We start from the raw sequence: 27,994 nt of genomic DNA on the forward strand, positions 1-27,994 counted from the left end.
TACATGCCAGCAAAAGACAACACTCCAATTCTGTAAAAATATCTTTTCACTCATGATAGTCACATATTTTCTTGTTCATGAACAATTTAGGGATTATAAATTAAGATCAGATTCAGTTAAGCTTTTTTTAAAAAAAACAAAACAAAACATTATTATTACATTAATATATTATTATTGATTTATTTATTTTATCAATGTCTACTGTAACAGACACAAGAATGATTTGATTGGGTTAGCTAACAGTTGCTCAGTGGTTATTTGACTGCATTGACCATGGTAATAAACACATTCAATTTAGTTTCCAGGTGAAGTCATTAATGCAATAAACAAACATTTTCATAATTGTGTTTCACTGAACCTTTCTTAAATTCTAAACTTTTGTAGATGACCCCACCATACATAGAAGCTAAAATCCTAGGCAATACTTTTCACAGTACATTGAAAACAAAGCCTTTAATGACTTGGCAAATCAGACAAATCAAAGAAAGCGACAGACAACGGGCATCTCCCTGAACACCACTGTAATAGAAATGAGGGTCTTCAGTGGAACGTCAGTCTACATGTCCTGCCTCAGCCTTCCAAGAATCAAAATGTTGTCAGCCAGCAAAACCCAGGTGTCAATTACTAGCTGGAATGTGACTGGGTTATTTAAGTTCAGAGATTCACCGATGGCTGTCAATGACTGAAATGTCTCCCAAAACCACAGAACCATTGCACTGATAAGATTGATTACCACTGTTCCAGTCAAAACATACCTTACACAGGCTTAAAGGTATTTGTTCTGGCCTCTCCAGATGAGCTAATGCTGGATTTTAAAGTAGAAGTACAAGAGATAATATGTTTTCTAAAAGATGGGCACTGGATCAGCAGCAGTAGTCCTAGGTGTGGTTGAAACTGCTCCCGCAGGAAGTCGACTGTACATCGACCACACCTTCACAACAATTGACCTCGCGGATAAATTGCTGCCTAGGGGCTTCGCAGCAACTAGAACCTTAGCATAAACCGTGTCACTAGTGCTTTATGACAAACTGAAAAGAGAAGGGTGGGGAACGTTAGTGAGAGGTCCTAAACTGGCACTGGTGAGAACTAGGAGTTCTTAACAAGGAGTTAAGGAGTTCCTCGTATGAGCCGCCTATCAAAAGAATGATTCCACAACCAGAGGTATCAAAAGGAAATATGTGGCTCGGAACATGCCAGTGATGGTTGACTGCAACCATACCGGAAGATTCTGATAACCAAGATAGCAAAGGCCAAACATTTTTTGTAACTGCTTTCAATTGCAAAAAAGAAGGCTTACCATTGCTTAGAATTTAACAGATGGAATAAGAAATTGATTGACTTTTTTGTATTCACGTCAGTCTACTTTGGAATTAACTTGTATTTGTTTTTCCTTTATGGTCTCATTGTTCTGTTGTGTTTAAAAAAGGGATGTCACACTATTGAAACATTGAAGGTGATTAATCACAGGTTAGGATTAATCGTGATCAATCATGATTGTAATTAATCATGGCTGTAATTAATCACGATTAATTGATTACGTCTATTATTCTCTCAAACAATGCAAAGCTCTCATTCAAAGCCAAAGAAGAAGCAATGTGGGGGAGGTTTAGCAGAATGATCTGATTTTAGGGCCTTGTATAAGACTGATCAATAACTGCATTACATAAACAGTTTTTCAACTGCCACACATTTCACAGTTCAATAGAAAACTAATAGATATTAAAATGTCAAATTAGCATTAGCAGCCTAGCCGGCCATGTCACCAAAGGAAGCAGTCACTGACTGACCAATGAGTCATGTTCTTTATTCCCAAATTGCATTTCTGACAATGACTGGCCAATCACATGATTATATCTGAGGGAAATCCTTTAAATGAATTTAATCAGATTAAATTAGATGTCAGGCCAGCACTCCCACCTCACCGGCCACTGACACACAAATCCTTCGTACATATAGTCTCTAAAGAAAGGTAACACATTATATATAAAAGAGCCAAATGTTAAACAGTAAAGTGACAGATAAAACTATCAACCAAAGTGTTGGAAAGTCCCCCCCAACCCAGCATTTTAAGGCTGTAACTGATACTGATTGACCTAAATCTGGTTGAAGATTCCATTAGCACCTGCATTATCAAGACGAAAAAATATCACACATTTTTGGCCTTCATCAAACATAATTAAGGCCTTACTGAAGGCCACAAGATGAAATGGGTTGTTCTAAGACTCTGTTCTCTGTACAGTTGGTGATTTTAGGTCAAAAATCCCAAACTCTGCTTCCATCACATCTGTACAGGCACATCAGACTGGATTTAATTAAAAATATCACATTTCCATGGTCAAATTCCAACTCTGTTACAACACTGATTTGCAGGAGGCTTGGCACTTAGAAAGTACTGGTGAAAACTGATGGTCAGTGAGGACGATTGGCAAACTGAGTTTCAGTTTAAAACTGTTACATTTCGCCAAAATTGTCCAGGAAGTAATTGAAGAATGTTCTGTCCATCTTCCCCAAGTCATTAGAGGCTCATCTGGCAAGGATGTGGACATCTGGACACAGACATTTTTCAAATTTTCCAGTAAAAAAATCTGCACGTGTTCTGCTGCACTGGGAGTGAGGGAGCGGCAGTCAATCATTCTGCAGTGGACTGTATGTCCACATACCTCCCACACTGCTCTCACCCGCTGCTTGTTGGACAGTGTTGTTAAGGCTGAACTCACACTGAAGGACATCCATAGCTGTGGTGTTTTTGTTTCTTGTTGTATATTATCAAAGCTACACAAAAAACGTTAACTATTCTGTAGACAGATTTTTGTCAATAATTATCCCATAACAAGCATAATTTCAATTTTCAGTGATCCAAGAAAGGAATTATGACATTTGTTGACACCTTTTCTTGGCTCTGGTTTGGCAGATAATTCCCATAATAATATATATTTTAAACTAATTTGTATTTTAACTTCTGCTAACTTTTAATGTCAGGTCAGGTGTGTTGTCTTTTATAGAAAAACATTTGCAATAAAAGGCCCTGCAGATAAAAACTGAAGGCCTGAACATCTTAACTTCAGATTTTAGAGGTCATCTCTTGAAAGTGATAACATCAACACCTGCTCACCTGGCAGAAACAAACCAAAAAACAAGGAACTAAAGTCTTAAAAGGGACAGCATTTTAAAAAAACAACAAACAGCGTGTTCTAGCAGTCTTTGCCTAGAACAGCTTTCAAATCCAGAACAACAGACCTTGAACAATCCAGCCTTTTTTTTATCCAAATGATTTTCTGCTTCTTCATGTAAACAGATTGTTCTGATGGTTAGGACAAAACTGAACACTTCAACATGCAACATCTTTTCATCTTCCATGATGTTGCCCCTCAAAAAAGGATAACAAAATGCTAACTTAGTTTGCAGAATCTGAAAGTTCCGAGAAGAAAAACACATCTGATGAAACACAATTCCGTATTGTTGTATATTATCATATTAAACACATCTGATGAAACACAATTCCGTCTTTTTTTTTTTTTTGCAAGTGAAGGCATCCGATAAACAGCAACCTCACCGTCATTGTGCAATTTCCAACTTCATCTGACAAATTCACAGTGTCCTTGAAAAGCACCAAGCCACCGCATGCACAATCTCAACAGACCATGTGCTCAGCTCAGCCAAGTTATAGTCAGTTAGGCACAAACACATACCTTGTGACATTAGAAGCGTGAAAAAGCTTATTTTCCCCAAGGCCAAATCTTTTACCAGAACAATGTTTTTTTATGATGTTGTTAAAGAAAAGAAAGCAGAGTTTAACGCCACTCATCACCACACTAGGAAATCATGAGATGCCATTGAACCTTAGGTCAAATCCAATCGCTGCATCGCTCCATTTGCGCTCATTCCGGCTCCAACGCCAGATGCCAACATTCCATTTTGTTATCAGATAAACAGTTTGGGTTGATAGGGTGTGCAGGTACACACATTCGGTGTTAGACGGGCTTCTTCAAGGACAGCCAGATCGTTCCAATTCATTTCCATTAAAGGTAGAATATGCACTATTTAAATGTCACAAAGTCAGTTAAACCTGAAGCCATCAGGTTAACTAGAGAACAAACACAAACAGGTTTATAGTCCATTACAGACCAATATGAGCAGTTTAAACTCACATCTTTGGTTTAGTAAAAATGAATTCTGATGAATGCTTTAAAAAAAATAAACACATTCAGCCTAGCAGTTAGCATTAGGTTTGACACACTGATGGCACAGATGCAGCTGAACAGTTCATGATACAATTAATGTGTGGGCCAAACCCTTAAGGATAATCATAACCTGGAGGTTACGTTTATGAAAGGATGTGTTCCTTGAGTTCTCTAGAAAAGCCCAAGCAGAAATGAGAAGAGCTATAAGAAAACAGCACCATCTCTATGTCATTGTTGTGGCAAAGAAGAAGTGAGGCCATATAACACACGACTTGCGTGAGTTCAGAAAAAGATCAAGCTCAGAACTGTATGTAACTTACCACTAGTGGGGAGATAACCTCTAACGTCCAACCAAGGCTTTGCAGAACTGAAGGCTGCAGTGTCCCAGAGAAAGACACCTAACCCTGACACCTGAAGACCAGGAGAAGGCCACATGTGCACGGACATGTGAATGGTTTTAGCAACAAAGACATCTGGGACAAAAACTGTGCCAAACGAAATTTGCAGATTATCTGGTGTAGGACGCCCGGATGGAGGGATCAACCAAAAGACATATGCTCTGTGACTCCACACCTGCACTTTCCATCTTGCATTGCAAGTCAGTTTTATATTTTCCTGCAAAATAACAAGCAAACTGAAGAAACTTGTGAACACAACAAACAATGCTGTCTGAATTCAGGGTGTCAAGATTCTAGAATTTCCCATGTAAATCGCCCACTTCTATCGATTAACTGACAGGATAAAGGTTCAGTGCACAGTATTTGAGCACCATTACTGATCACAGTTGAGCACACACATTGTACTAGAACAAAAGCCACCTTAACGTCTGTGTAAGCATGTTAAGGTGGCTTAGACTACTCAGTCACCATTGAACAGACATGTTATATAATGTATGCATCAAGTTACAGAACCTGGAGACTAACAGCACTTTTACAATTCCTGGTGACCACCATCACAAATGCTCCTACCAAAATGTTGTGTACCCACTAGAGGGAAGTAATACATTTACAAGAAAATTATACAAATATTGGGTATTTGTTACAACGAAGAGCTGCAGATTGAACAGCTCTTCCATCTGCGTTAGTCTCCTAGTTCTAGTCACACCTGTTTATCTCAGAAAGAAAGTAGAGCCCAAGAACCAACCCACAGAGAACTCTGTTCAAATCATTATTATTCAATATCTCATCATTTAGAACATGGCATAAAGATCTCTTAACAATTGCTCTGTAAACTGCAGGCAACGCTTTATTCACCTTACCTTTTGTTTTCTTCACAAACTGGTGAGGTCTGCTGCGATTGTTCAGTTACAGTAAAAATAAAAGCATTTATACATTTTCAGACACCATCACAAAACACAACATTTCCCAGATCAAATAACTTTTCCAGCATTTTCAGCATTCCTGACACAGAGAGCTCTTTGATTGGGGTGGGATGAGGAAAGTTGGCAGTCAGAGACATATGAGGGAAGGGAAACTGACCTTAAATTTTTGATTGTTGGATCAATGTAAGAATCACATAAAAAATAATTCATTTCAATAAAAATATTTTAATTAATGTACATTTATTTCTAATGTAATGTTATTTTTAATCATTTAGAAATAACAACACAATAACAATATTTTCTAATGTTAATTATCAACTATTTTAGTCAGACTTCATCAGACCAATTAAATCTGGAGCTAAGAAATTCCTTAGCAGTAATTAAAAAAAACTAAACCTAACGTTAAAAATTTAAATGATTTAAATGACTATTTATTTAAAAGGTTTAAAAATATGTTAAACTTTATTCACAATCATCCACATTCAACAGCTCCTGACATGACAACAATAAAGACAGACAGCGATAGAAAGGATAAAAAGGGTGTGCTGCTGTTCATGGGATCCTCTCAGCACATAATGTCCCGGAGTTTGAGATGCTAATCTGTGAAAACAAACAACAGAGTGTGCTGATACACATGTACTTTTATTTAGCACTCATTGATCTTCTCGTCAGTTCTGCATTGATACTGTATACTGCAAGCTCTGTTTGCTGGGTTGAGTCACAAGCCACAGAGCATGGTTTCATCTTGTTCATTCTTTTTCACTCACACAAACACACAATTTCACCTGTTTCTCCTCTGCAGACAGTACACCCTGTACTGCCACCACCTGGTACTGTTTGTGCTTCAGGCTGCTGGGGAACTTCCTGATGTGACGAATGGCTGTGGCCACGGAGTCCCTGCTCATTAGCTTCCTCATGTCCGACACTGTTGACCCAGGGTCGAGAACAAGGAGGCAAAGGCTGCCGTTTTTTCTCTGCTCAAGACCCACTACAGTGCGGCTGTGACCTGCAGAGAGAGACGTGCTGGACGTGTTGAGGCAATACTTCAAAAACACAACTTGTAAAAGGATCCGAAAAACCTGCCAAAGCACCAGAAAATACACAGTGTGGTGTCCCTGTTGCAGTTATGTCATCATCAGATAAATATTCACATCTTTGCGTGCTGTTAATGATCATGCAAATCATTTTTACAACCCATTTGGTCTTTTAGATCTTTAGAACATACTTGTGTTGGTAAAATGAACAGGCGGTGTGTTCAGTGAACCAAGCAGCTGACACCGACCCTTGTTCTTTGCCTGCCTCCTCCATCCCCTCCCAAACAGTGGGAAAAAGTACATTTGTGTGGGAGTGTACACGTAATTTCTTTTTTTTTTTTATATAGCAATACGCCTCCCAGATTTTTTCAAAAGACAGTAGCTGCTGTACAATTGCAGCAATATTAGTACAATTGAACTCCTTCAGATTTGACGTTATCTGAAAATGTACTTTTTTGTAGACAAACTGGTGGCCTGGGTCAGATCCTATATCAGGGCACTTTAAGCTTTTATTTTGATCTGTGTCACTACCTTCCAAATAAAAGAACACTCTAACACTCTATTCATAACAAACGTGGGACTGGTCATAGTGAGTCCTGCTCCTGTGCAGCTATTGTTAACGATGTACCTCGGTAATTCAACTCTTACCGCAGCTTGGACCAACTAATCAGGAAACCTGAACTCTGATGAAAGGAGTTGGTATGTCTGCAGAACACAAACCTGATTTGCTGCCCATGACAATGCTGAGCTGTGTCTTTTAAAAACATTTTCACAACTGATTTTGAAAATATGCCAGAAGTGAGAAAGTAGAGTGAAAGGGGCGTTGCTTTTTTTGATTACGCAAGGAGGGAGGCGCTATAGGCAGTCAGACAATGTCGATGTTAAGCAGCCTTAACCAAGACTTAGGAGCGTAAAAGTTTATGATACAATGCGATACAATTACATAATAAAGTATAGCTGTGAAAGGTTTTACTTGCTTGTTTTCCAAAGATTCAGTCGGCCATTTTCATGATATATGAATTAGTTCCTGAAACCTTTTATTTTTATGCATCTTCAGTTTCGACTACTTTGGCTAAGGCCTTCTTTTCTCAGTGTTTATTTATACAAACACAGTTGCATGTGGTAATGTGTTAGTTCAACAGCAGTATTGATATTGTAATCACAATAAATTATTGGAAAACACAGTCCTGCTGTGCAAGCCTGGGGTTAAATGGCAAAAAATGAGTTATGCAATACTCTGTTGACCTGTAAACCCTCTAGATGATCCTTTTTTCAAAAAGTATGTCCGTGTTTATGTGATGCAGAATGTGGAAGGTGGAGGTGCTGTGTACCTTGGTGCTGCAGGTAAAGTGGAGGCAGTGTGGTCTGCACCACTCGTGGGGGCAATCTGCTGCTGTCGCTGGTCTGGCAGAAGTAATGCTTGACCCATTCAAAGAGCCGGGGATGAGTGTTACTGGGCCCCGTCGGTTGGTGAAAGTCAATGATACGAGCACTAGAGACAAAAAAATACACATCTGAAGACAGTGTGAGGCTCTAGGTGCTCTGCTGTGTAGGTCTTTTTATATCTTTCGTATAACTGGTGCCATATACTCTTTATCATCCCTTTATCACACTGCTTTGCCAACGTGTGTATACAATCAAATGTTGCTAGAGAGCGGGCTGACACAAGCAGAAACAACTACGACTTTGTTCACCCTAAAAAGGGGTCGTACCAAGTGCTTTAAAGATAATTGCATTAAGTATAGGTTCGGCTGGATAGGAACTGTCCAAAAAAATGCAGATCAAATTACAACCTAACAAACTATATAACCGAATGAATGGCGAAACAGCTCACAACATTTCTGATCTTCCTTTCAGCTTTAAGTGGAGTCGATTGTAGAAATGGCAAACGCAGTAACAAACAACTGCCTACAGGTTACAGCAGATCTTTAATCTCCTCAGAGATGTTTAAGCAGTGTTTTGAAATAATCAAAACTGTATACAGTCATTTAGTCAAAACTCTTTCTCAGTTGAATTCATTCTTAAGTGTTAATGAGCTAAATATTCATTCTTGATTTTACTTAACATTATTCTGAGACATCCTAAGTAACATTCGCAGATTAAAATAGTTGGTCAGTTCCAAATGTGTGGATTCTAATCATGGGCTTTAAACCAGCAGATTAGCATTAACGTTAGTTCTGTTTCGGCCCCTGGTACAGCTTGTTGCAAAACGCTTGTCTTCATTAATATAGTGCTGTGATCATAACATCGTCGAAGGCCGGCACAAAAACGGCAATTAGTGTCTGTTCCCTGGTTCACTTGGTGAATATAGTTTTAAAAATAAGTGGTGTGTCTCTGTGCTTGGTGGAATAACAAACGTCAATATTTAGTTTTACTGAGGGAAGTTTTACTCAGCCGTGATGATATATTCATGTTTGTTTTTAACTGGTCCCAGGGCGAATTAAGCCTAATGATTAAAGTGAAACATGTTTAAACACTAAATCAAAAGACCACTGCAATCCAAGGATAAAAGGAAAAAACAGACAAAGAAAAGCGGTGAGTGAGTCAGAAAAGGCAGAAAGGCTGGAAGGAGCAGAAATTGCGCAAAACAAAACAATGTAGGCAGCTGCATGTTGGAGAAGTAACATTCAAAGTGGCAGGATTGGTTTCCTGAATAGAATAAACAATTCCATATTAAAATCAGTCTTTAAATGTTAACAACTGAACTGAGAATAACTACATCGAGTGTATTGTACAGGAGCTCACCTGATCTGCAAAGAGGTGAGAAGACAGTAGATCTCTGTGGCTCCGATCCAGGCCCGTGTTCCCTGCAGACGCTGATTAAAGTGGGACGCTCCTTGTGGATCCAGACCTTGTTGCCAGGCCTCCTCAATCAAATTTTGCAAGCGAGGGATGCTGTGTACTGCCTTATCTAGAAAAATGAGAAAAAAAGGATTTGTGAATTGACACCATTTTTTACATCACAACACCAATGATTCCGAATCCTGTAAATGTTTCTTGAAACTCAAAGCCTGGCTTACACACTCCTGACTCCTAAGGACAAGCTGGGTACCAATCAAGAAGATTGACAACCCGGATGCTGACAATGGGGACAGGACGGGTTGGCAACCTCTCCTTCTTTCTTGTGTATTTCACGAGAAAGAAGCCCAACAAGCTTTGGAAAGACACAGAGAGAAATCACCCCATGAGGTCATGTAAGGTGAGAGTGCAGGTGGGGCTGGAGGTGACTGACAAATGCTAGGACAGTCATTCTATCCATCATGGCGTGACGGATCAAGAGTAAGAAGAAGCTCTTCCACTTAACTTTGACAAGACTTGCTGTCAAAAATCTATGCAAGAGCTTCCTGGTGGATTGAAAGCCTGGATCCACCAGTATGAATCAAAATCGTACATCTTTGTCACTGACACAAAAAGAAAAGAGCATTTAAAACAACCTGCACCACAGCAGCAGCTGTTCCGGGAACAGCATAGTGGGGATCATTATGCCATTGTGTGTGTGACAGAACAGACTGCTCTGCAAAAGATACAACTCCACGTACTGCTGCTCAGAGTCAGCATCATGGTTAGAAACCCGTCTCTGTGGTCATGGTGACCTTTGACCAGAAATGTTCAAGAGAATGACTGAGGTTTCCCTAAAGGCATTTGTGAATGATGCATTTGCAAATGTGGCCCAATTGCAAATTAAATGAATGTCAGTTTTAGACTAACAAACATACAGATTAGCTCAACATGACTTTTTTTGCCACATGAAATAAAACAACAGGTGCAACTAATAGTTTTTAATAACTATATTTAATAACTCAGTGAAAATAAAAGTTAAGTCAAAGATGACATGCATTGCCTATATTGCATGAACATTGTTTGTGGCTCCCGTGTAACTATTTAAAATGTGAGCAATGTCTCTACTGTTCTATGGGAATTGGCTGACAGCACGCTACTGGCATTTGATTAAATAGTTCTGCTTGTGATGATGCGTTGTACGTAGCAAAGATGACGTGCAGTTTCAGTTGAAAGTGAATATGAAGACCAGAGCTGTTCACACTACAGGTACTTTATGGCTGAGATGTTTAAACCAACATAAATTGCTTAAAGTATGGTTTATATTAAACACTGTTAGTTTATGTCAGATTATAAATCTGATTTCAGGATCTGTAGTGTAGCGTTGTTATGCACCTTGTAGAACAGGAGAATATTTGTCCAGGCTGTGTAGGCAGGAGAGAAGCATCTGGAAGTTTCTGTATCCACAACCCCAGCCTTTATCGCCCTGTGAGGAGCAGTAGTGGTCAGTGTCCGCACTCAGCCACACGTGAGCGCACTCTCTGCCTGCCGTTTGGTAGTATTCATTCAATGTTCTGACCACACCTAGACAAAGAGTGCAAGAGAATGCATGTTAAACAAGTTCATCTCAGTACATTCCAGCAGTTTGGCTCAACCAGAAACCATCGCATCCGACTGTGATCAGCATGCAGACAGAAGAGTCCAGACATCAGTCCATCAACGGTAACAATGTTATCTACTGGGGAATAAAACTGCTCTTTCAGTTTGACTAAGATAACCTCTGAACTCAATTCTGACTGATGTAATGTGTTTAGCAATAATGGCTTGTCATCAGCATAGAAAAAAACTTCATGGCTTTAACCTTATTTCCCATGCATTTGTGACTTCTCTGACCCTTGAGAATAACTTAGAAGAGTGCTTATATTTCTGGATGAATATAATTTCTTAAGAAAAAAAACACCTCAAATTTCTTCTAACATATCAGGACTGGGCAATTTTTAGTATCCATAAGATGGTACTTTTTCATAATAAAAGGAGGAAGGACATTGTCAGTGTTATTTCAATGTTATCATGTATTTAATTTTTTTAACAACTCTTTCAGTTAAATATGTCAAAGACATTGATATTTAGTAAAAGTGGGGTAAAATTCTTGTTCCAAACATAATTTAATTTAAAAATAAATCTCTTTATGGAGTTACTAAAAGTGGATTGTTGTTTTAAACTGCAGTAAATGAGTGCGTCTACAGCAGTTTATTTTACTTGTCATTTTCCTCAGTGTAGCTCTCTTTACATCATAATTATTAGATACTGTGCTTGTAATTAGTGGATTATTTTGCTTTAGTGGGGAGCATGCTTGAAAACACAATGGCTTGATGTCTACAGACTAAATCCTTTTTAACTTGGTTGAAGCAGCTATCAGGCAATGCAGGCTGCAGGTTGCGCAATATTACTATTAATATGTGAACAATAACATGATAATAACACAACGTAGACACTAAAAAATATCCCCCACCTTTTTTTTAACCAAATAACTGGTCAACAAGATAACATTGTGATGATAATTACACATCTGTGCTTCAGCAACCTCAACTGGAAATTATATCCACTGTGTTCCATCTTCCTGTGTTAATTGTTGTCTCATAATTCTCAACGAGCTGCATCGTTACGATAATAGCATGTTTGTAATTGTTGATCCTTTTATTGAGCTTGGGTTTATCTAACGTAATGGAGTTTTTTTTGTAAACTTTACACCATCATACATGACCTAAACCAAGAGTCATTCAATACTGTATTTACTGTTATCTTTAAAAAACTGTTTGTGCAACAGACTAGACTGTAATTATACTAACTAATTATACTAGCTGAAACATTCATGGCTTAATGTGAAGCTGAGATTTCTGCTCAGATTGCTCTTTCTCTTTGAGGATTACGGTGTTATTTCATAATACAGTTAGAAAACGCAGCCTATCAGGGAGGTAAAACATTTCAAGCGTAGAGAACACTTAAGCTGATGTTAGTCTTAAGGTATTAGGTGAACCTTTGGCTGAATCTTCATAAGCCCTCTGCTGCTGCCTGTAAATATTGACACCACAAAGAATGCTGTTCACAATACAAGACACTGACTATGTATCATATATATTCAAAATACATAAAATAAGGAGAAAGTTTTTTTTTAAAATATTAACACACATTCATAAGCACAGAGAACAACTTAAAAAAATATTAACACATTCATAAGCACAGAGAACAACTTTATTTTTCATACAGTAACTGTTCATTGGAACTGATTGAGTGGGAATTCTGAAACTCTGTCGATGGATTTATTCCTAATTTTGTCTACCTAGCTTTTTACGTCAGGCAAATTTTTTTTGGCACATTACTATAATTTTAATTTCATCTGTCCAGCCCTCACCATGTTACTTCTGTAATTGGCTCCAGCTCTTCCAAATCATTGAAAAGGATTAAGCGGTAGAAGGATAAACTAATGCTGACCTCAAGAACGACCGTCATACATCATCTTTTACAACCAAATTATTCCATTAATTCTTTATTATTTTACAGTTTTACACCGGATGCATTTCCTGGAACGGTTTGGTAACTAGGTGGAATAAAACCAGAAACAAGGTCAAATGGAAACTGAAGGTCTACTCCGAAGTGACACGGACATTTGAATAATGATTTTAATAATTTTGCAGGATAGCTTGAGTGTATCATCAGCTTGAGTGAACATTTGAATCTGTGAATTCTGCATCATTCTAACCCCCTGTAACTATAACAACAGTAATAAATTATAAACCTCAGAGTCAAGTCAACTTAACTACAAGTTCAAATTAGTAAAACTCCCCCCAAAAAGAAATTAAGTAGAATTATATGAATGAGACATGAAGAACATATGGTGTTCTACAATTATTAGAGACTGTTCACTGAGCAAGAACCATCTTTCAAATTCAGTTGAGAAATTACTGCCTACAAATTATATTTTTACATCACTGTGTCAACGCGATACTCAATAAAACCAGTTACATAAACTTGTACCAAGATCAAAATCAGGGCTGGTGAATCGTTCTCTTCTCAAATCACAAAACAAACAGTCGACCTGTCTTTACCTGCTACATCTCACTACAACAAAAACACCAGACATTCATCCACTGTACATTTCTCTCTGTGTGTTCGTTCCAGAACACAGAGCAGGTACAATGACATACACACACACAACCCCACACGCACACAATACAGAGAGATGTATTTCAATGACAGAGATCAATGAAAAGAACATTTTGTAAAAGGCGTTGGAATGCTGAAGAACTGGTTGGGGATAAAGCTGTGGACTCTAAGAGGGAGTTGACAAATTCAGGAAATCTGGGCAGGAACATGAGCACCTGAGAACTGATATATTGTTTAATTGAGGTACAACCTGTTTCTAGCCCAATTACAGTTTTTTTTTTGACTTAGACCTTTAAATCACAATCCTCCCGGAAAAAATGTGTTTATGCATGAACTTTTTACAACTCTTCACACCCTTATTGCAAGCCATTATTATTATTATCATTCTTTTTATTATTATATTACAATATCTCTAAATTAGAGTTAAATTAGAGTCATAGACAACTATAAAATGAACTCCAGCCTTGAATTCTCGACGAGAATCACAAACAGTTTGCTTTGAAACAATTAACTCATTCTATAATGTTTACATCTTGCAAAAACCTTATCCGGTGGTGTGCTAAAGTCTTTGGTCACCCTTACTGTTTATGTCTAACCTAGAAAACTAGACAATGGAAGAATTGTTTTCATGCAGCTTTTGTAAACATGTTTACAAATGATAAGAGAATATTGCAATATTAATACACAATGAAGATTTAGTATGACCTTCAATACTTTACAGAAAACATGACTTATTAAGGTGTTATAATCCCCAACATCACTAGCTAACAATGCAGAATCTTAACTAACATTTTGATCTACCTGTTCCATTTCTTCAATTCTATTTAAATGATCACAGACTCTACAGTTGATTACCCTTTGGGAAACACAAGTGGTGAATACCTTACTATTATATGTATGTCATACTAAACAATCATGGATATTTGAAGTAAATTAATGGGCTGGGGCTTCTACAATATCTCTTAACTACAAGTTTTTTTTCCACAGAGCCTGAAAACTTCAGGAATTCAATGGCGTGTGGACACCACTAACTTTAAAAGCATGGACAATCTGTGGATGAACAGGACATTTATCCAAGATGACGTTTGAAGTCTGCGGAACTAACTGCAGAGATGAGATTTGTCAACGGTCAAGGCTCTTTCATGGTTAAGTAAAAGGTGATAGCCGAGGCAAAGACTTTAAATACTGTGTCAGCTGCTCACTACACTGAACACTAAGGTCTGACACAGATTGAATGTAATGATCTGGGTACGTCTTATTGGATGTTACAGGTGTAATAACAGCACAAACATGCGTACCTTGAGTCCTGGTTCTGCAATCATCCACCCCTGAAGCCAGAGACGCCATCATCTCAGCTCTTTTACAGTGAAACTCTGCCGGTTCCAAGAGGCCCCTGGCTACAGCTCTCTCCATAGTCTTCTCCATCTGTCTGCCGTAGCCCCCGCTGCCGTCCAAACCAAACTGCTTCTGTCATGTTTATACAGCACACGAGTCAAGTTAAAACTAAAGATGAAGTCATGTAAAATACAAGTAGAGCTACAGCCAGTAATGACAAGGCCCATGCATGATGATTTGATGAATGCCTTGGTGAACGTCTTCGAGGGTTACAGATTTAATGATAAGCTTATGTTCATGTGGGGCCAAATTAAGCTAGCGTCTGTTCCTTACTTCATGTAACCTTTCAGAAAAGACGCAAACATACATTCTCTGTTATTAGCAGCTAGTTTTGTCTTTGTTGCATCACAAAAGTCAAACTTCAAAGCCTTGCAATAGAGACACAGAGACAAAGGTCAAACGGAAATGGTCTTTAAATTGTTTCATACGTTTTTAAAAGTTAAGTGAATTTTTATATGTTTTCATGAATCCTCTGAGGATGTGTTTTAAATGCAGGATAAATAATGCCAGGAAAGAACAAAACAAAACAGCACAGTTACTTTTTCACACCATGACTTTTTACTTACCTGATACATATGCATAGCTTAAAAAAACTGTTTACTAAAATTGTGCAAAATGGAACCAGTGAGACTATGGTTTGTTTGTATTTTTTTAACCCAGAAATGAATTATACACATACCAGCTGATAGATGTAGACATTTAGAAATATTGTGCAAGTGTTCCCTAAAAAAGAGGAACCAGTCACTTAGGGTGTGGTACTGTGTATTGAATCTCAGCATGTGTCTGCCTTACTTTATCCAGATCATTTTACTCTCTATATTACAGATATCTGAATCAAAAAGTCATTGATACCAGTGGTTGGGTAACTAGTTATGTCACTGGCTACTGAGCCGTCAGTATCAAACAACCTGGAGACAAAACACATGCGAAACAAATGCTTTTGTTTATTAAGAGATCAAAATCTGATTTTTTTGTCCCATTTAAACATGTGCCATAAATGAGCTAAACAGTGTTAAAGGTCACTGTGAAGATACACATCTGCTTGAACCTTGGGTATGAGTCTTGAATATGTGGGGATCTACACCAAAGAGGAAGACACAGTTTCTTTTCTACAGAAGTCTATGGTAAAACCTTTTCATGGTATTAAATAATGTTGTGGTGTTTAGAATTTTTTGTATGGGGGTGGTGTAGGCAGAAATTTGTGGTATGATAAATGTAGATACTTTAACTGAATTACAATTACAATCAACATGCTTGTTCCTGGGATTTGCTTTAGTGGATTCTGGGGTCAGTACAGGATTCATCCTGATGACACTGAGATGCCGTTCGTACGTGGAGTTAAAATCCTTTTCTTCATTGACCTATGAGAATTAAACTAAACTTGAATTGATTAGAGGAAACATACTGTAATTATTGCACATTACTTAGTATTGTTAACTTTTATGGTGCAAAATATTTTAACATGCAGTAAAACCCACCAAATTATGATTTGAGTGTGTCAAAGTTTGCGAGTTTGTCATTCATTACAGTAGTTAATGTCAGTGGTTTGTGATGACGCAAATGTTACTGTTTTTCTGTTTGACTCCAGTCCACTAAAAAATATTCCAGTAATCATACTGACTTCATGTCACTGATCAGGAACACACTCAGAGCTCAGATGAAAAAACAAGCAAAACAAAACTGCCTTGGCAGCAACATCCGCTGCTTCCATAAAAAAACCAAAAGAATCAAATTAGTTGTGTATGTGTGTGTGTGTGTGTGTGTTCAACGGGTAAAACAAGACAAACAGACTACCACAGGAATCTTCTGAACTCCACAGGGAGTTGGCTGCTTTGATGGTTGACTGTTCCTTCTTAACAATTTGTCGCTTCAAATTTGGATTAAACATATTGGTGATTGAAAAATATTTTTGCAAAGCCTGCCAGAAGAGTGGTGTTAAGAACTCTTATATATAATAGCTTCAGTGTTACAGCGAATGGCTTTCCTCACAACATTTACTCGTTAATAATTGCATATTACTTTTTTGAAATTATTTAATTATATCACAGGAATAGCAACCTTTCCTGAACTTTATAGTGTTCAGAGTTGTATCCTAAGGCAGTAAGCAAGAGCTTGGGAAGTCATCACATCATTGACAAAGTGTTCAGGCCTGGTCATTACTGTGTGCAGTGCTAGAAAAAATGTGGTGGTTGCTGGTCTGTCAACAGGGAAATCTCATTTTGGGCAGGTTTATTTCACTCATTTATTTCTCTAGTATAGTTTACCGTGTTCACTGAAATTTTAATAAATAAAATTGAACTCTGGTAGTAGAAACTAGGAGAAATATATGTTTCAGTTTCAGATATAGAACAAATGCCTTATCAATAAATGCTTGTTTTTTCCATTGACAAAATGTCTGTCCATCCATTCAAGGGCAAAGAGTGTGCAACAGTGTTTAATCCACACCTGCAGCTTCTTGAACTCTCTTTCCTCCTGGGCCTCCTCCTGCTTCCTCCTCTGCTCCTCCTCTTGCTGCTGCAGCTGCCTGGCCAGCTCCAGGTCAGAAACAGGACTCCCTGAGGTACAATAGGGGAAAAACCAGGTCTGTAATAGTTTTAGACCCAGATACTTTAACTTGTTTATGGACCATACTAAATACAATTGTAATGTACTTACCTGCTGCATGGTCTAAATGCAGCTCCACGTGTTTCTGCAGCAAGTCATCGTCACTGCAGACAACGGAACACACGGGACATTCAAGTCTCGACTGTCCTACAAAGCACAGAGGACACAGAGAAAATTATTTCATGGGCCACCACATGACCCAACCACACAGATCTATACTACATTAGCTAGACAAAGGAACACATGTGTTCCTGTCTCTCGGCAACAGTGATTTACTGCGGCAATTAGCTTTTCAGTTTCTTGACGATATCTCTAGACATACTGTATGAAGACACTGTTTTTAGCAGCGTCAGCTGTCTCCTCAGCAGAAGGGTTGGTTTGCTCATGTCAATAGACATCACCACATATGCGTAATGCAGTCAGATGTGTGATCAGCTGGTAATGGTGAGGTCTCTCTTTAACAGTGTTCACTGCAAAACAATTGCCTCTCTGTAAATATCAATAACATTAAGTTGAGTGAGTTGTAAAAATATAAAAACAAAACAAAAGAAGACTTTTGAACATCAATTATACATTTTAATTAAAGACAAAGAAAAGGCTATTGCGACCTGATTCATGATGAAAATTATGACTGGAGCCACTCTCAAGCATACTACCAGGTTTAAGAATTTTAAATTTACAACATAAAGTTCTTACAAAATGTTCTATTTAAAACCTCAATGAAAATAGTCATCTAGATGACAAATTCCTTAAGAAATTGTTCATTGATGTAAAGAAACTAGGAACTATTCAAATTTACCCAGAGAATTTTATTTACATAGTTACATCTGGAACAACCAACCAATGCTTCAGTGACGGGTATTTCCACTTTTATATGCATCAAATGTTTGCAACACATGCACATATTTTATCCATAACTTACGTAGATAATTTAGGTTCTCAAATCATTTGACATAAGCAATAATACAGCAGCAGCAGCAGAAGATAAGTTGAGCTAGAAGTGGATGATTCTGTGGAGCCCAGGAGGTAGCAGTGAAAACAGAAAATCAATTTAATTTCCAAGTTCAATATCCAAATGTTCTCCTTACAGATGTATAATGTGTTACTTAAGTTTAAGTTTAAGTTTAAGTTACTGGTAATAAAAAAAACAACCCTCCAGACTTGTAAACACAACTCAAGTACTTACTTTCTAAACAATTGTCCCTAGCAACAAAGATGAAACTCTTAGAGTTGTTACCTGTAGCTGCATTCTTCTCCTCCAGGTGCAACTCAACATGCTCCTGCAGAAGGAAACTGCTGCTGCAGACCAGGCCACACAAAGGGCAGGTGAAGAGCTCATCTGTAACAAACAGCACAATTCAAATCAGTGCCACTTTTAATATGTTTATGTTTAAGAAGTGTGAAAATCATTGAATCACATTTACTTTTTGTAGACAGTTGTGTCTGTTGTTTGGCTTTTTTGTGCTCAGGTTTAGGTTCATTAATGTCGTTATTACAGTGACTGGCCGATGTCTGTCTGGTTTTCTTTGTTGAAATTGCAGAGGTTTTTACAGGAGGCACGCACCCACTCCCAGGTGAACTGCTTTGTTCGGGTAGCATTGATGCTGACGTTCCTGTGCTCGTGGATGTGAGGTGAGTGACAGTCTGTGATATTTGCTGCTCCTCTGGATGTGCAGAGCTGATGTGGAAACAGAGTTCATCATATGACACTCCTGACAACGAGCAGAGTGGGCAGTGCATGTCATTTTCCACATGGCTGAGGAGGATATGTGTCTTCATGTCCTCTTCGAACAAAATCTCCTCACCACAGATATCACAGGTAAGCATGGCTGTAGCCTGAGAAGACAGACAAACCACTGTCAAACCTCCCTGTGTCACACGTCTGTGAAGATCAACATCTTTAAAGGATGCGTGAATTCTTCCTTACAGTGACAGAAATTCACAGTTAAGCTTTGAAATATAAAAATATTTGCAGTGTTTTTACACAACACATTATTCTACATTTCTGAACATACTGGCTATACTTGGAAATATAACAATATCTATGTTGCCTTGAGAAAATATATTACATAAAACAAAAAGATACCAAGTTTAAGACCTAATATCTTTGTTGTCAGTTGTATGCAGGAAACTTAAGTGTAGTGTAGTCAAGGTTTGATCTTGAAAAAAAGAAAAAGGTTATAACCTATTTACTGTTGACTAATGTGCCAGTTCAAGCATAGATAAGTAATGGACCTGAGCTTGTAATATGGTTTAGTTAAAACGAGTGACTTGACATCAGCTTCATGTGTCAGGATGAACAAATTGAGCTCATGAATTATTTTCCTCATCTGTAGTGACACCTACTGGAGGTTCTGTGAACCACCATATAAGTATGAAATCAGTCTCAATTAAAAATAGTTAAATTGGTCTAATTTGGTTGCTTTTTATACGTAAACTAATTATCTACGCCTTTCTTAATTTGCTTCTGTCTGGTCATTTTCTTTTCATGTACATGTCCACCTTCACGACGTGAATGTATTTTCTTGGGGGGAGGGGGTTTCTCTTATCTTTCTACCTGTTGAATTACCAATATACTTTAGCCAACGTATCTTCTTTAACCTAAAAGCCCGCGTCCTAAACAATTCAAACTCCCAACCTGTATCTCTAAAAATGCCACTTGACTTTAATTGCACCTTTTATCTGCACGTATCACCGGCTAACTTTATCCCTCACAAGTACAATAACAGAATCTTCAATTAGCGTAAATTGTGCGGAAATGCGACAACAATATTTTAAGTAATTTTACACAGACAGCTGTGAAAGCATGAACGGGCTTCATGCTGCTGTCAGTCAGCAGTTTAAAGTACTCACGGTCAAGAACTCAGCTCTAACAGGACACACGATGCAAACGTACCTTTTAATAGCTTCTCAACCTGAACAGTGTGGTTTTGCTTTATTCACAATTAGAGCGCCACAACAACATCCACGTTTCCTTTTTCAAATTTCATACTTCCGGTAGGTATCACACTTTCAGTATAAAACAAAGGTGAAGACAATAATGCGACGGCATATTCTGGCCACATTAAGAATGAAAAAGACATTTACGAGATTAGTCGTACATGTATACGAATCAATTCTCGTTTACTTGTTTTCTCTCTCTAGACTGGGACTTTTATTCTGTACAACTTTATTCTCGTAAGTTAATGTCGTAAAGTAAACCCTCCAAAATAAAAAGCTTGATGTAAATTAATTAAATACAAACGAGTGCAATTTTTAAATTGTGAACAGAACGTAGAAATAGCGAATGAGCGCGAAACTAAATAGATATCGTGTTGTTTTTAAAAAAAAGATAATAAATAGATATCGCAGAGGAAATCCTCGTCCCAGCTGATGGAAGTGACGTATATTGTTGACGCTAGGGGTTGCTGGGAGAGTTTTAGCCGGACGCCATTTTGCTTCTGAAAAAGAAGACAGCAGCAGAGATTGTGGAGATAAAACCACTATATACAATTCAAGGTACTGTGTTTCTCTTGCTGCTGAAGAAAATACAATCTCCACACGCTGCCGGAGGTGTTCATTTCGTCACTGTCACAAAAAGCGTTTTAACGGCCTTGACACCTACGTTAGCATTTTAGTTAGCCACTATGCTAAATTAGTACTTCAGCAGCAACCGAACGTATCATTAATATAATTTTTATCTAGTGCTTAAACGAAAGTAACAAACAGTCTGGATACCAGTTCCTAATACATAGTCAACCTTTTGGTTTCATGATATTTCCTTCACCGTGTTGTCGTGCGTCGTGAGTATAAATCTAGCTTCGTGTGGAGTTGGACTTGACCGCCCTCTGCGCAGGGAGATAAAGGCTGAGTAACTTCAGCGTAACACTAAAAATAAGAGTAATTCTACACATGTTTAAGTCCATTTTAGGACAACATTAAATAAATAGCCACATCTGGAGTGAACATTATCGTACATAAACAAATCCTAGACAGACCGGGGATTACTGTACGCACTTTACCGGATAAAGGATTATTTAAAAATATTTTTAAGCAAGCATATGATCCGAGTAACTAATCGACAAGTAGATGAGAAGCCACACATTTTTCATCTATATATGTAAAAGTTACTGATTCACTTCGGTTTGCTTTCCATAACACTAGGCTGACCTGACCTACTTGTGTACATGTACTAAATATGCACGTTGCTGACACTTGATACCCAAAAATCACCAACGACTGCGTTGTCGACTACAAACTAACTTAACAGTAATGGTTTAGTTAATTGATAGTGTGCCAATTGCGTCTATAGATAATGATGGCTATGTTTATTTCATCACAGCGTCAAGACTACGTTATTCCCAAATCATTGCCCAATCAAGGCCCAACACGATTACTGGAACATAGCTGGAGAACACTACATATTATGTTAGATCAAGCTACACAATGACAGGACATAGATAAAATACATATAATATGATATATTTTATGATGCAATAGTTTAACACTTAACTCATTCTGTTCTATGAGTTGAACAGTTTTTTTAATTTCAAATCTATATTACCGTCAATATCAGAAAAAAGATCACGCCCACGCTTACATTTTTGTCTGATGCTAAAAAAAAAACAAAACAAAAAACAAAACAAGAGAGACGCTTACACTTATACTGCTTACCTATATGATGTAGATAGTTCACCATATCAATATAAATATTAAATAAATCATGTCATGTTCACATTTTTAATGACAAGTACAACCTAACCATATATGTGTGTAAACTTTTCAGGCAGAATGGCAAGTCCAGGGAAAGACAACTACAGAATGAAAAACTACAAGAACAAAGCATTAAATCCACAGGAGATGCGTAGAAGAAGAGAAGAAGAAGGAATCCAGCTCCGCAAACAGAAAAGAGAGGAGCAGGTAACAAAGTTACTAACTTAATTGTTATAAAAAAATTCTTTGTTTAGAAGGTGCAAATTTAATAATACCTGTCTTGGATTTTACAGACACTCTAAAGATTGAATTTCAACATCAAACACTTAATGCCACAGAAGAGCAAAGAAGTTATATACTATATACACATTGATACACTGAAAAAAATTGAATCATGTGATAACTCTCTGCTTACAGTTGTTCAAGAGAAGAAATGTATGTGTACCTTCACACGATGAATCAATGCTGGAATGTCCAATTCAGGATCCAGACATCAGCTCCACGGTTCCTGTTGCAGGAGTAAGTGTGTTCGATATCAACTTTTCTGTAAACATCTTGCCTGTACACGACTTATGAGGGCAAATATAATGTGAACTATTTTTAAATTGTTTGTGTGTGTGCAGGATGGGGTAATAACTCCAGATATGGTTCAGATGATCTTCTCTGAAGACCCAGATCAACAACTCATTGCAACACAGAAATTCAGGAAATTATTATCCAAAGGTTCGTGAAACATGTCAAAGATTTAACAACCCTTTGAATATGTAGAAGTAATAATGGTTAATGAAATAAATGCAGAGTTTAGTCAGCAGTCTAAAGCAACATTTTGTCTGCAACAGCAACTGAGTTTTGATGTCTTCTTTTGCACAGAGCCGAATCCACCAATAGACGAGGTCATTTCCACTCCAGGTGTCGTAAATCGTTTTGTTGAATTCCTACGGAGGTGTGAAAACTGCACTCTGCAGGTGAGATTCACACGCACACATTTTTAAACCTTGAGGTGCTGCTATTTTTTCGCAGTGATTTCCACTTAAGCTAAGCTGATACAAGACTTAATTCTAACGTACATGCAGTACTTATTTTCTAGACAAAGTTTGTGTTTTGTGTATGTCAAAATTGTAAAATATAATAATGCTTACTTGAGGCAACTAATCCACCATGTTTGTAATGTGTGTGTTTGTGATTTTTTTTCCCCTCCAAAGTTTGAGGCAGCATGGGCCCTGACCAACATCGCATCTGGTACCTTCCTTCATACTAAAGTGGTGATTGAAACAGGAGCAGTTCCTATTTTCATTGAACTACTCAACTCAGAGCACGAGGATGTTCAGGACCAGGTAAGGAACTACTGTTAACAAAAAAACAAGACTTCCACATTTATATTATCAACATGGTATGTTATGGAAATTTTACTTGATGTTTAAAGAGCACTGGTGACATTGTTACCTTCTGTTTCAGGCTGTCTGGGCACTGGGGAATATAGCAGGTGATAATGCAGAATGCAGAGACTACGTGTTGAACTGTGGCATCCTCCCATCCTTGCAGCAGTATGTCTCCTTCCTTTTTCTTTAAATATGTGACCCATCGCATTTTTACATTTTTATGACTGGATCCTGTGTTTTTGCGTCTAGACTGCTGGCTAAATCCAATCGTCTCCCAACAACCCGCAATGCAGTATGGGCCCTGTCTAACCTGTGCAGAGGAAAGAACCCACCGCCCGATTTTGCCAAGGTGCGTCCACTTGCTGTAGTTAAACTGTAAATCCATGATTTATTTAAATTAAAGTGGTTTTCTGTGATGCTATGAATATATTTGTTGAACTGCACAAGTCGTATTAAACCTTGCATATGATTCTATTGTGCTCACAGGTGTCTCCCTGCCTCAGTGTGCTCTCCAGGCTTCTGTTCAGCAGTGATCCTGACGTGCTGGCCGATGCCTGCTGGGCTCTGTCCTACCTTTCTGACGGCCCCAATGAAAAGATCCAGATAGTCATCGACTCTGGGGTGTGCCGCAGACTGGTGGAGCTGCTCATGTAAGGAAGTGAATATGTCCCTCTGCTGATCAATGATCAATGTCCCAAATCGTCCAGCTTCACTTCCTTGGTCTTAAATTATTATTAACTCTGCTCTCTGCTCACACACAGGCACAGTGACTATAAGGTGGTTTCTCCTGCTCTTCGTGCAGTTGGCAACATTGTAACTGGAGATGATATCCAGACTCAGGTGGAGATTCACCTCCTCACTGCACCTTTGTTTGCTGGCATCCAAACACTGAATTGATCACCAAAATAATTTCTTTAGGTAATCTTGAACTGCTCAGCACTGCCGTGTTTACTTCACCTCCTCAGCAGCCCCAAGGAGTCCATTAAGAAGGAGGCATGCTGGACTGTGTCCAATATCACAGCAGGAAATAGAGCTCAGATTCAGGTAAAGGCTGACTCACCTGAGTGAAGGGTTTCAGTTGTGAAGGTTGCATCATTTCCTTCTCTTGTTTCAGAATGTGATTGATGCAAACATTTTCCCGGCCCTTATTGAGATCCTTCAGAAGGCAGAGTTTCGCACCAGGAAGGAGGCAGCGTGGGCCATCACTAATGCCACCTCTGGCGGCACTCCAGCACAAATCAGGTGTGTTTAGCAGAATTTTACCCTCTGGAAACTCTTTCTAATAGTCGACCACAATGTGCTCAAGTTCTTTACATGTAAGAAGTTGTCTTTGTCCAATCTGGAATATTTTCTGAAGGTTAGGCCTAAAAATGGCTCCAGACAAAACAGAACAGAGCATGGTATTGCATAATATTTGTACTTACTGCTCATAAGACTTTTAACAATGATCTGCAACAAAGCCATATGTATCAATTTTTGACCCGCCCCATTTTTTCCTTCATTCTCTAACATATGTCCTTGTGTGGACAGGTATCTGGTGTCTCAGAATGCTATCAAACCCATGTGTGACTTGCTGACAGTGATGGACTCAAAGATTGTGCAAGTGTCTCTGAACGGCCTTGAGAACATCCTCAGACTGGGAGAACAGGAAGCCAAACAGAACGGATCAGGCATCAACCCGTACTGTGCTCTAATCGAGGAGGCGTATGGTAAACACTTTAATGCACAACTTTTAATTTTGATCAAGCCCAAAGCTGGAGATTTCATCATTTCTGTGTTGTTTGTAGGAAATTACATGAGTGATGAGGAGACGCTGGTTGAGTGCTGTGACATTAAGATTTGAATGATCCTCCCCACAGACAGACACAAAAACACCTTGAGTGTGACAAATAGAATTCTATAATCACTCTGTAGTATCCTGCATAGAATTCTATAATCACTCTGTAGTATCTGAATATTTATCGAGTCGATGTTCAGCGATCCTTACAAACGAAAAGTTCCTGTGATGAGAAAGTCTTTCTGTGATACAACTTGTATCTATAAACAAATTCATTTCTTAAATTCTTGGTTACTTATTTGGTTTGAGTTGACTAATCATAAAAAACAGTTGCAGAAATACTTTTTCAGAGAAACAAAGGAAATGAAACCAAGTTCTTTTTTGTTTGTTTTTTTGCTATATCCTGTCAGAGCTTCATTACCGTAGTTAACAAAATCTTTGTATCTTCCTCTTCAGGCCTGGACAAAATAGAATTCTTGCAGAGCCACGAGAACCAGGAAATCTACCAGAAGGCCTTTGACCTGATTGAACGTTACTTTGGTGTGGAGGAGGAAGACGCCAGCCTGGCTCCACAGGTGGACCAGAATCAGGGCCAGTTTGTCTTCCAGCAACAGGAAGGGCCTATGGAAGGCTTCCAGCTTTAACTCTGCCTCACCTTCAATGACAGCATCTTCTATCTAGGCTCTGGGCTATAGGCCTGTGAACTCTCCTGGACCAGCTCCTCCAGACACCTCCACTCTGACTATGCCTTCAGTACTACGCATATTCTGTAGAGGACAGACGTCTGCGGACTCAGGAGTTGAAAGATGACGACTGGTTTGGGTCCTTGATACTGTTGGAGATTGTGGGATACCTGAATGAACTCGGCTCAGCTGGTTTTTCAACCCACAATGATGAGACATCTCTGTGATGGAAAGTCAAATCATATCAAAGATGTTTTTTCCCTTTACTGCTTCAGTATGGTGTTTCTTTGACTTTCAGTGTTTTTTTAAGTCAATTCTAAACTAATTTAACATTTTTGTTAACTTTAGAATTTGCTGGCTCCAAATCAGCATCCATATCCTCTATGAATGTAAATCTACCTCTTTAGTTTTTAGAAAGAAGAGGCAGGGGAGCGGCATATCGCATCAGAGGGATTTCTTTTTTTTTTTTTTCCTCTTTTGCCAGACCTTGCGGCTGACCTGTCAGCAGGCTGTAGGGAGGTCGTTGATGTGACTACAGTATCACTGTAATCATTACGTCTGGGTGTTGCCATACTAAAAGTCTGACGCAGCTACATTTGCTCTCTGGGTTCTTTCTCCTTCCCTGACTCTTTAAAAGAACCTCTAAAACATTGACAATTTTTAAAATGGATTAACCTACTGTGATCGGTAGAGAATCTTCTTCTCATGGTAACGCTTAGAGGATGATGTAACTGCCCTGCAGTCTGAAATCACTAACAGTGTTTGGCTGTGCATGAGTGTTTTTGCTGCTCATTTTAAAGTGTCTTTATTTCAGAGAGAGTTCAGCGGCATTAGAGGAGCTGTGTGTGTTACATGGTGCAGTCCTAAGGGTTTATTAAAACATTTATTTCAGTTAACTGTTAAATTATTTTTTCTGCCTGCATGAAATGAAATTAGTTGAGCAAATCAGATGGTTTTGTATATTATATATACACAGACACATGTAAGAAGTGGCTGCAGGAACTCGTGATAATATGCAATTATTTTTTTGGTTTCCTTTGTTTTTATGCGGTTTTCAATCACTGCTTTTCCTGAAGAGTTTGATCTTGAAGTTTGTCTCAGCCTTTATGCATAATGATTTTTTTCATGGTCTCATGGTCTTTTGTGTTTGGAATGAAAGCACAGTGTTTGTTCTTATTTTTCCAGTTCTGGACAAGGAGAACACCATGATTACACGTTTTTCTTTCTGCAAACAAGCATACGCGAGTGCAGCAATGTGAATTTGTGCAGAGCAGTACATAAAATGTATCTATATTTATGTGAGATGAAAAACATTTGTAATGCAGAAAATTACATCCAGCACATTGGTTTGTGTATAGTTTTCTAATATGTCTGGTTTGTATGATTGTATCTTTTTTTCTTTTTCTTTTTTTTAGGTTTTTGTAGCATTTTTCATTTGTGGCTTGTCGTGGCTCCCGGTAAAAAAAAATAATGATGATTTCCAGCCTGTGTACAGCAGCGTGTTTCTGTTTGCAGCCACAGCCTGTTCTTTCAAACACTGACTGGAGGACAAGTGTCACAGTGAACTTTTGAGCTTTTCTGTGCAGGGTTGCACATTAACAAAATGTACAAGAAATAACATGATTAATAAACTGATCTGTTGGCTGTAAACCTTACATACTTATTTGTCTTTATTTTTCTTGCAGTTGAGGAACTACTGCATTTTAGTCATCATTGGCATTACTTCCTGTTTCCAGTAATACATCCTGGAATTGAGACTCTCCTCGACCATTACAGATTTCACTTCGGTTACAGTTATTTATTTCATTTTATTTAATAACGTTTTTTTGATAATTAACTATTCATATTCATTCATATTTATATGTACACAGTATGTTGAGGTACTGATCAAATGCATGTACAGTAGCTGTATGGCACAATATATGTGTATATGTTTTATTTTAATTGCTCACGATCTACCAGCACTCCCTTTGTGATCTAGTTGTT

At 38.2% G+C, this 27,994-nt stretch overlaps 2 protein-coding genes across 3 annotated transcripts; one reads left to right on the forward strand and one right to left on the reverse strand.

Moving 5' to 3' along the window:
- Positions 1-5,940: 5,940 nt before the first annotated feature.
- zufsp (zinc finger containing ubiquitin peptidase 1) lies at positions 5,941-20,504 on the reverse strand. Of its 2 annotated transcripts, none has more exons than XM_008323867.3 (11): positions 20,374-20,504; positions 18,902-19,313; positions 18,715-18,816; positions 17,529-17,624; positions 17,319-17,428; positions 14,777-14,945; positions 10,710-10,898; positions 9,282-9,447; positions 7,868-8,028; positions 6,288-6,508; positions 5,941-6,102 (listed from the first exon to the last, which is right to left on the reverse strand). In XM_008323867.3, exons 2-11 carry the CDS (start codon positions 19,302-19,304, stop codon positions 6,055-6,057), a joined length of 1,665 nt encoding a protein of 554 aa, XP_008322089.1. In that variant the 5' UTR covers positions 19,305-19,313; positions 20,374-20,504; the 3' UTR covers positions 5,941-6,054. The 2 variants fall into 2 exon arrangements, with proteins under 2 accessions (XP_008322089.1, XP_008322090.1); XM_008323868.3 differs by having other exon boundaries at positions 6,055-6,102; positions 20,331-20,473.
- A 327-nt stretch (positions 20,505-20,831) lies between these two features.
- Positions 20,832-27,663, forward strand: kpna5 (karyopherin alpha 5 (importin alpha 6)). Its single transcript, XM_008323869.3, has 14 exons — positions 20,832-20,975; positions 22,243-22,376; positions 22,587-22,688; positions 22,793-22,892; positions 23,040-23,134; positions 23,372-23,503; positions 23,625-23,713; positions 23,798-23,897; positions 24,035-24,198; positions 24,310-24,388; positions 24,467-24,592; positions 24,663-24,790; positions 25,079-25,257; positions 25,782-27,663. Exons 2-14 carry the CDS (start codon positions 22,248-22,250, stop codon positions 25,967-25,969), a joined length of 1,611 nt encoding a protein of 536 aa, XP_008322091.1. The 5' UTR covers positions 20,832-20,975; positions 22,243-22,247; the 3' UTR covers positions 25,970-27,663.
- Positions 27,664-27,994: the final 331 nt, after the last annotated feature.

This window comes from Cynoglossus semilaevis, chromosome 13, assembly GCF_000523025.1.
Source record: "Cynoglossus semilaevis isolate Cse_v1.0 chromosome 13, Cse_v1.0, whole genome shotgun sequence".
NCBI classification, from domain to species: Eukaryota; Metazoa; Chordata; class Actinopteri; order Pleuronectiformes; family Cynoglossidae; genus Cynoglossus; species Cynoglossus semilaevis.

What these genes read in the sequence shown, in the direction of transcription:
- zufsp (XM_008323867.3), bottom strand. Translation starts at nt 19,304, where the DNA reads ATGCTTACCTGTGATATCTGTGGTGAGGAGATTTTGTTCGAAGAGGAC. An exon ending in GACACAACTGTCTACAAAAA is followed by an intron (nt 18,817 to 18,901) that starts GTAAATGTGATT and finishes TGTTTGTTACAG; the next exon opens with ATGAGCTCTTCACCTGCCCT. An exon ending in TGTCTGCAGAGGAGAAACAG is followed by an intron (nt 6,103 to 6,287) that starts GTGAAATTGTGT and finishes TTGTTTTCACAG; the next exon opens with ATTAGCATCTCAAACTCCGG.
- kpna5 (XM_008323869.3), top strand. Translation starts at nt 22,248, where the DNA reads ATGGCAAGTCCAGGGAAAGACAACTACAGAATGAAAAACTACAAGAAC. An exon ending in CCACGGTTCCTGTTGCAGGA is followed by an intron (nt 22,689 to 22,792) that starts GTAAGTGTGTTC and finishes GTGTGTGTGCAG; the next exon opens with GATGGGGTAATAACTCCAGA. An exon ending in GTGAAAACTGCACTCTGCAG is followed by an intron (nt 23,135 to 23,371) that starts GTGAGATTCACA and finishes TCCCCTCCAAAG; the next exon opens with TTTGAGGCAGCATGGGCCCT.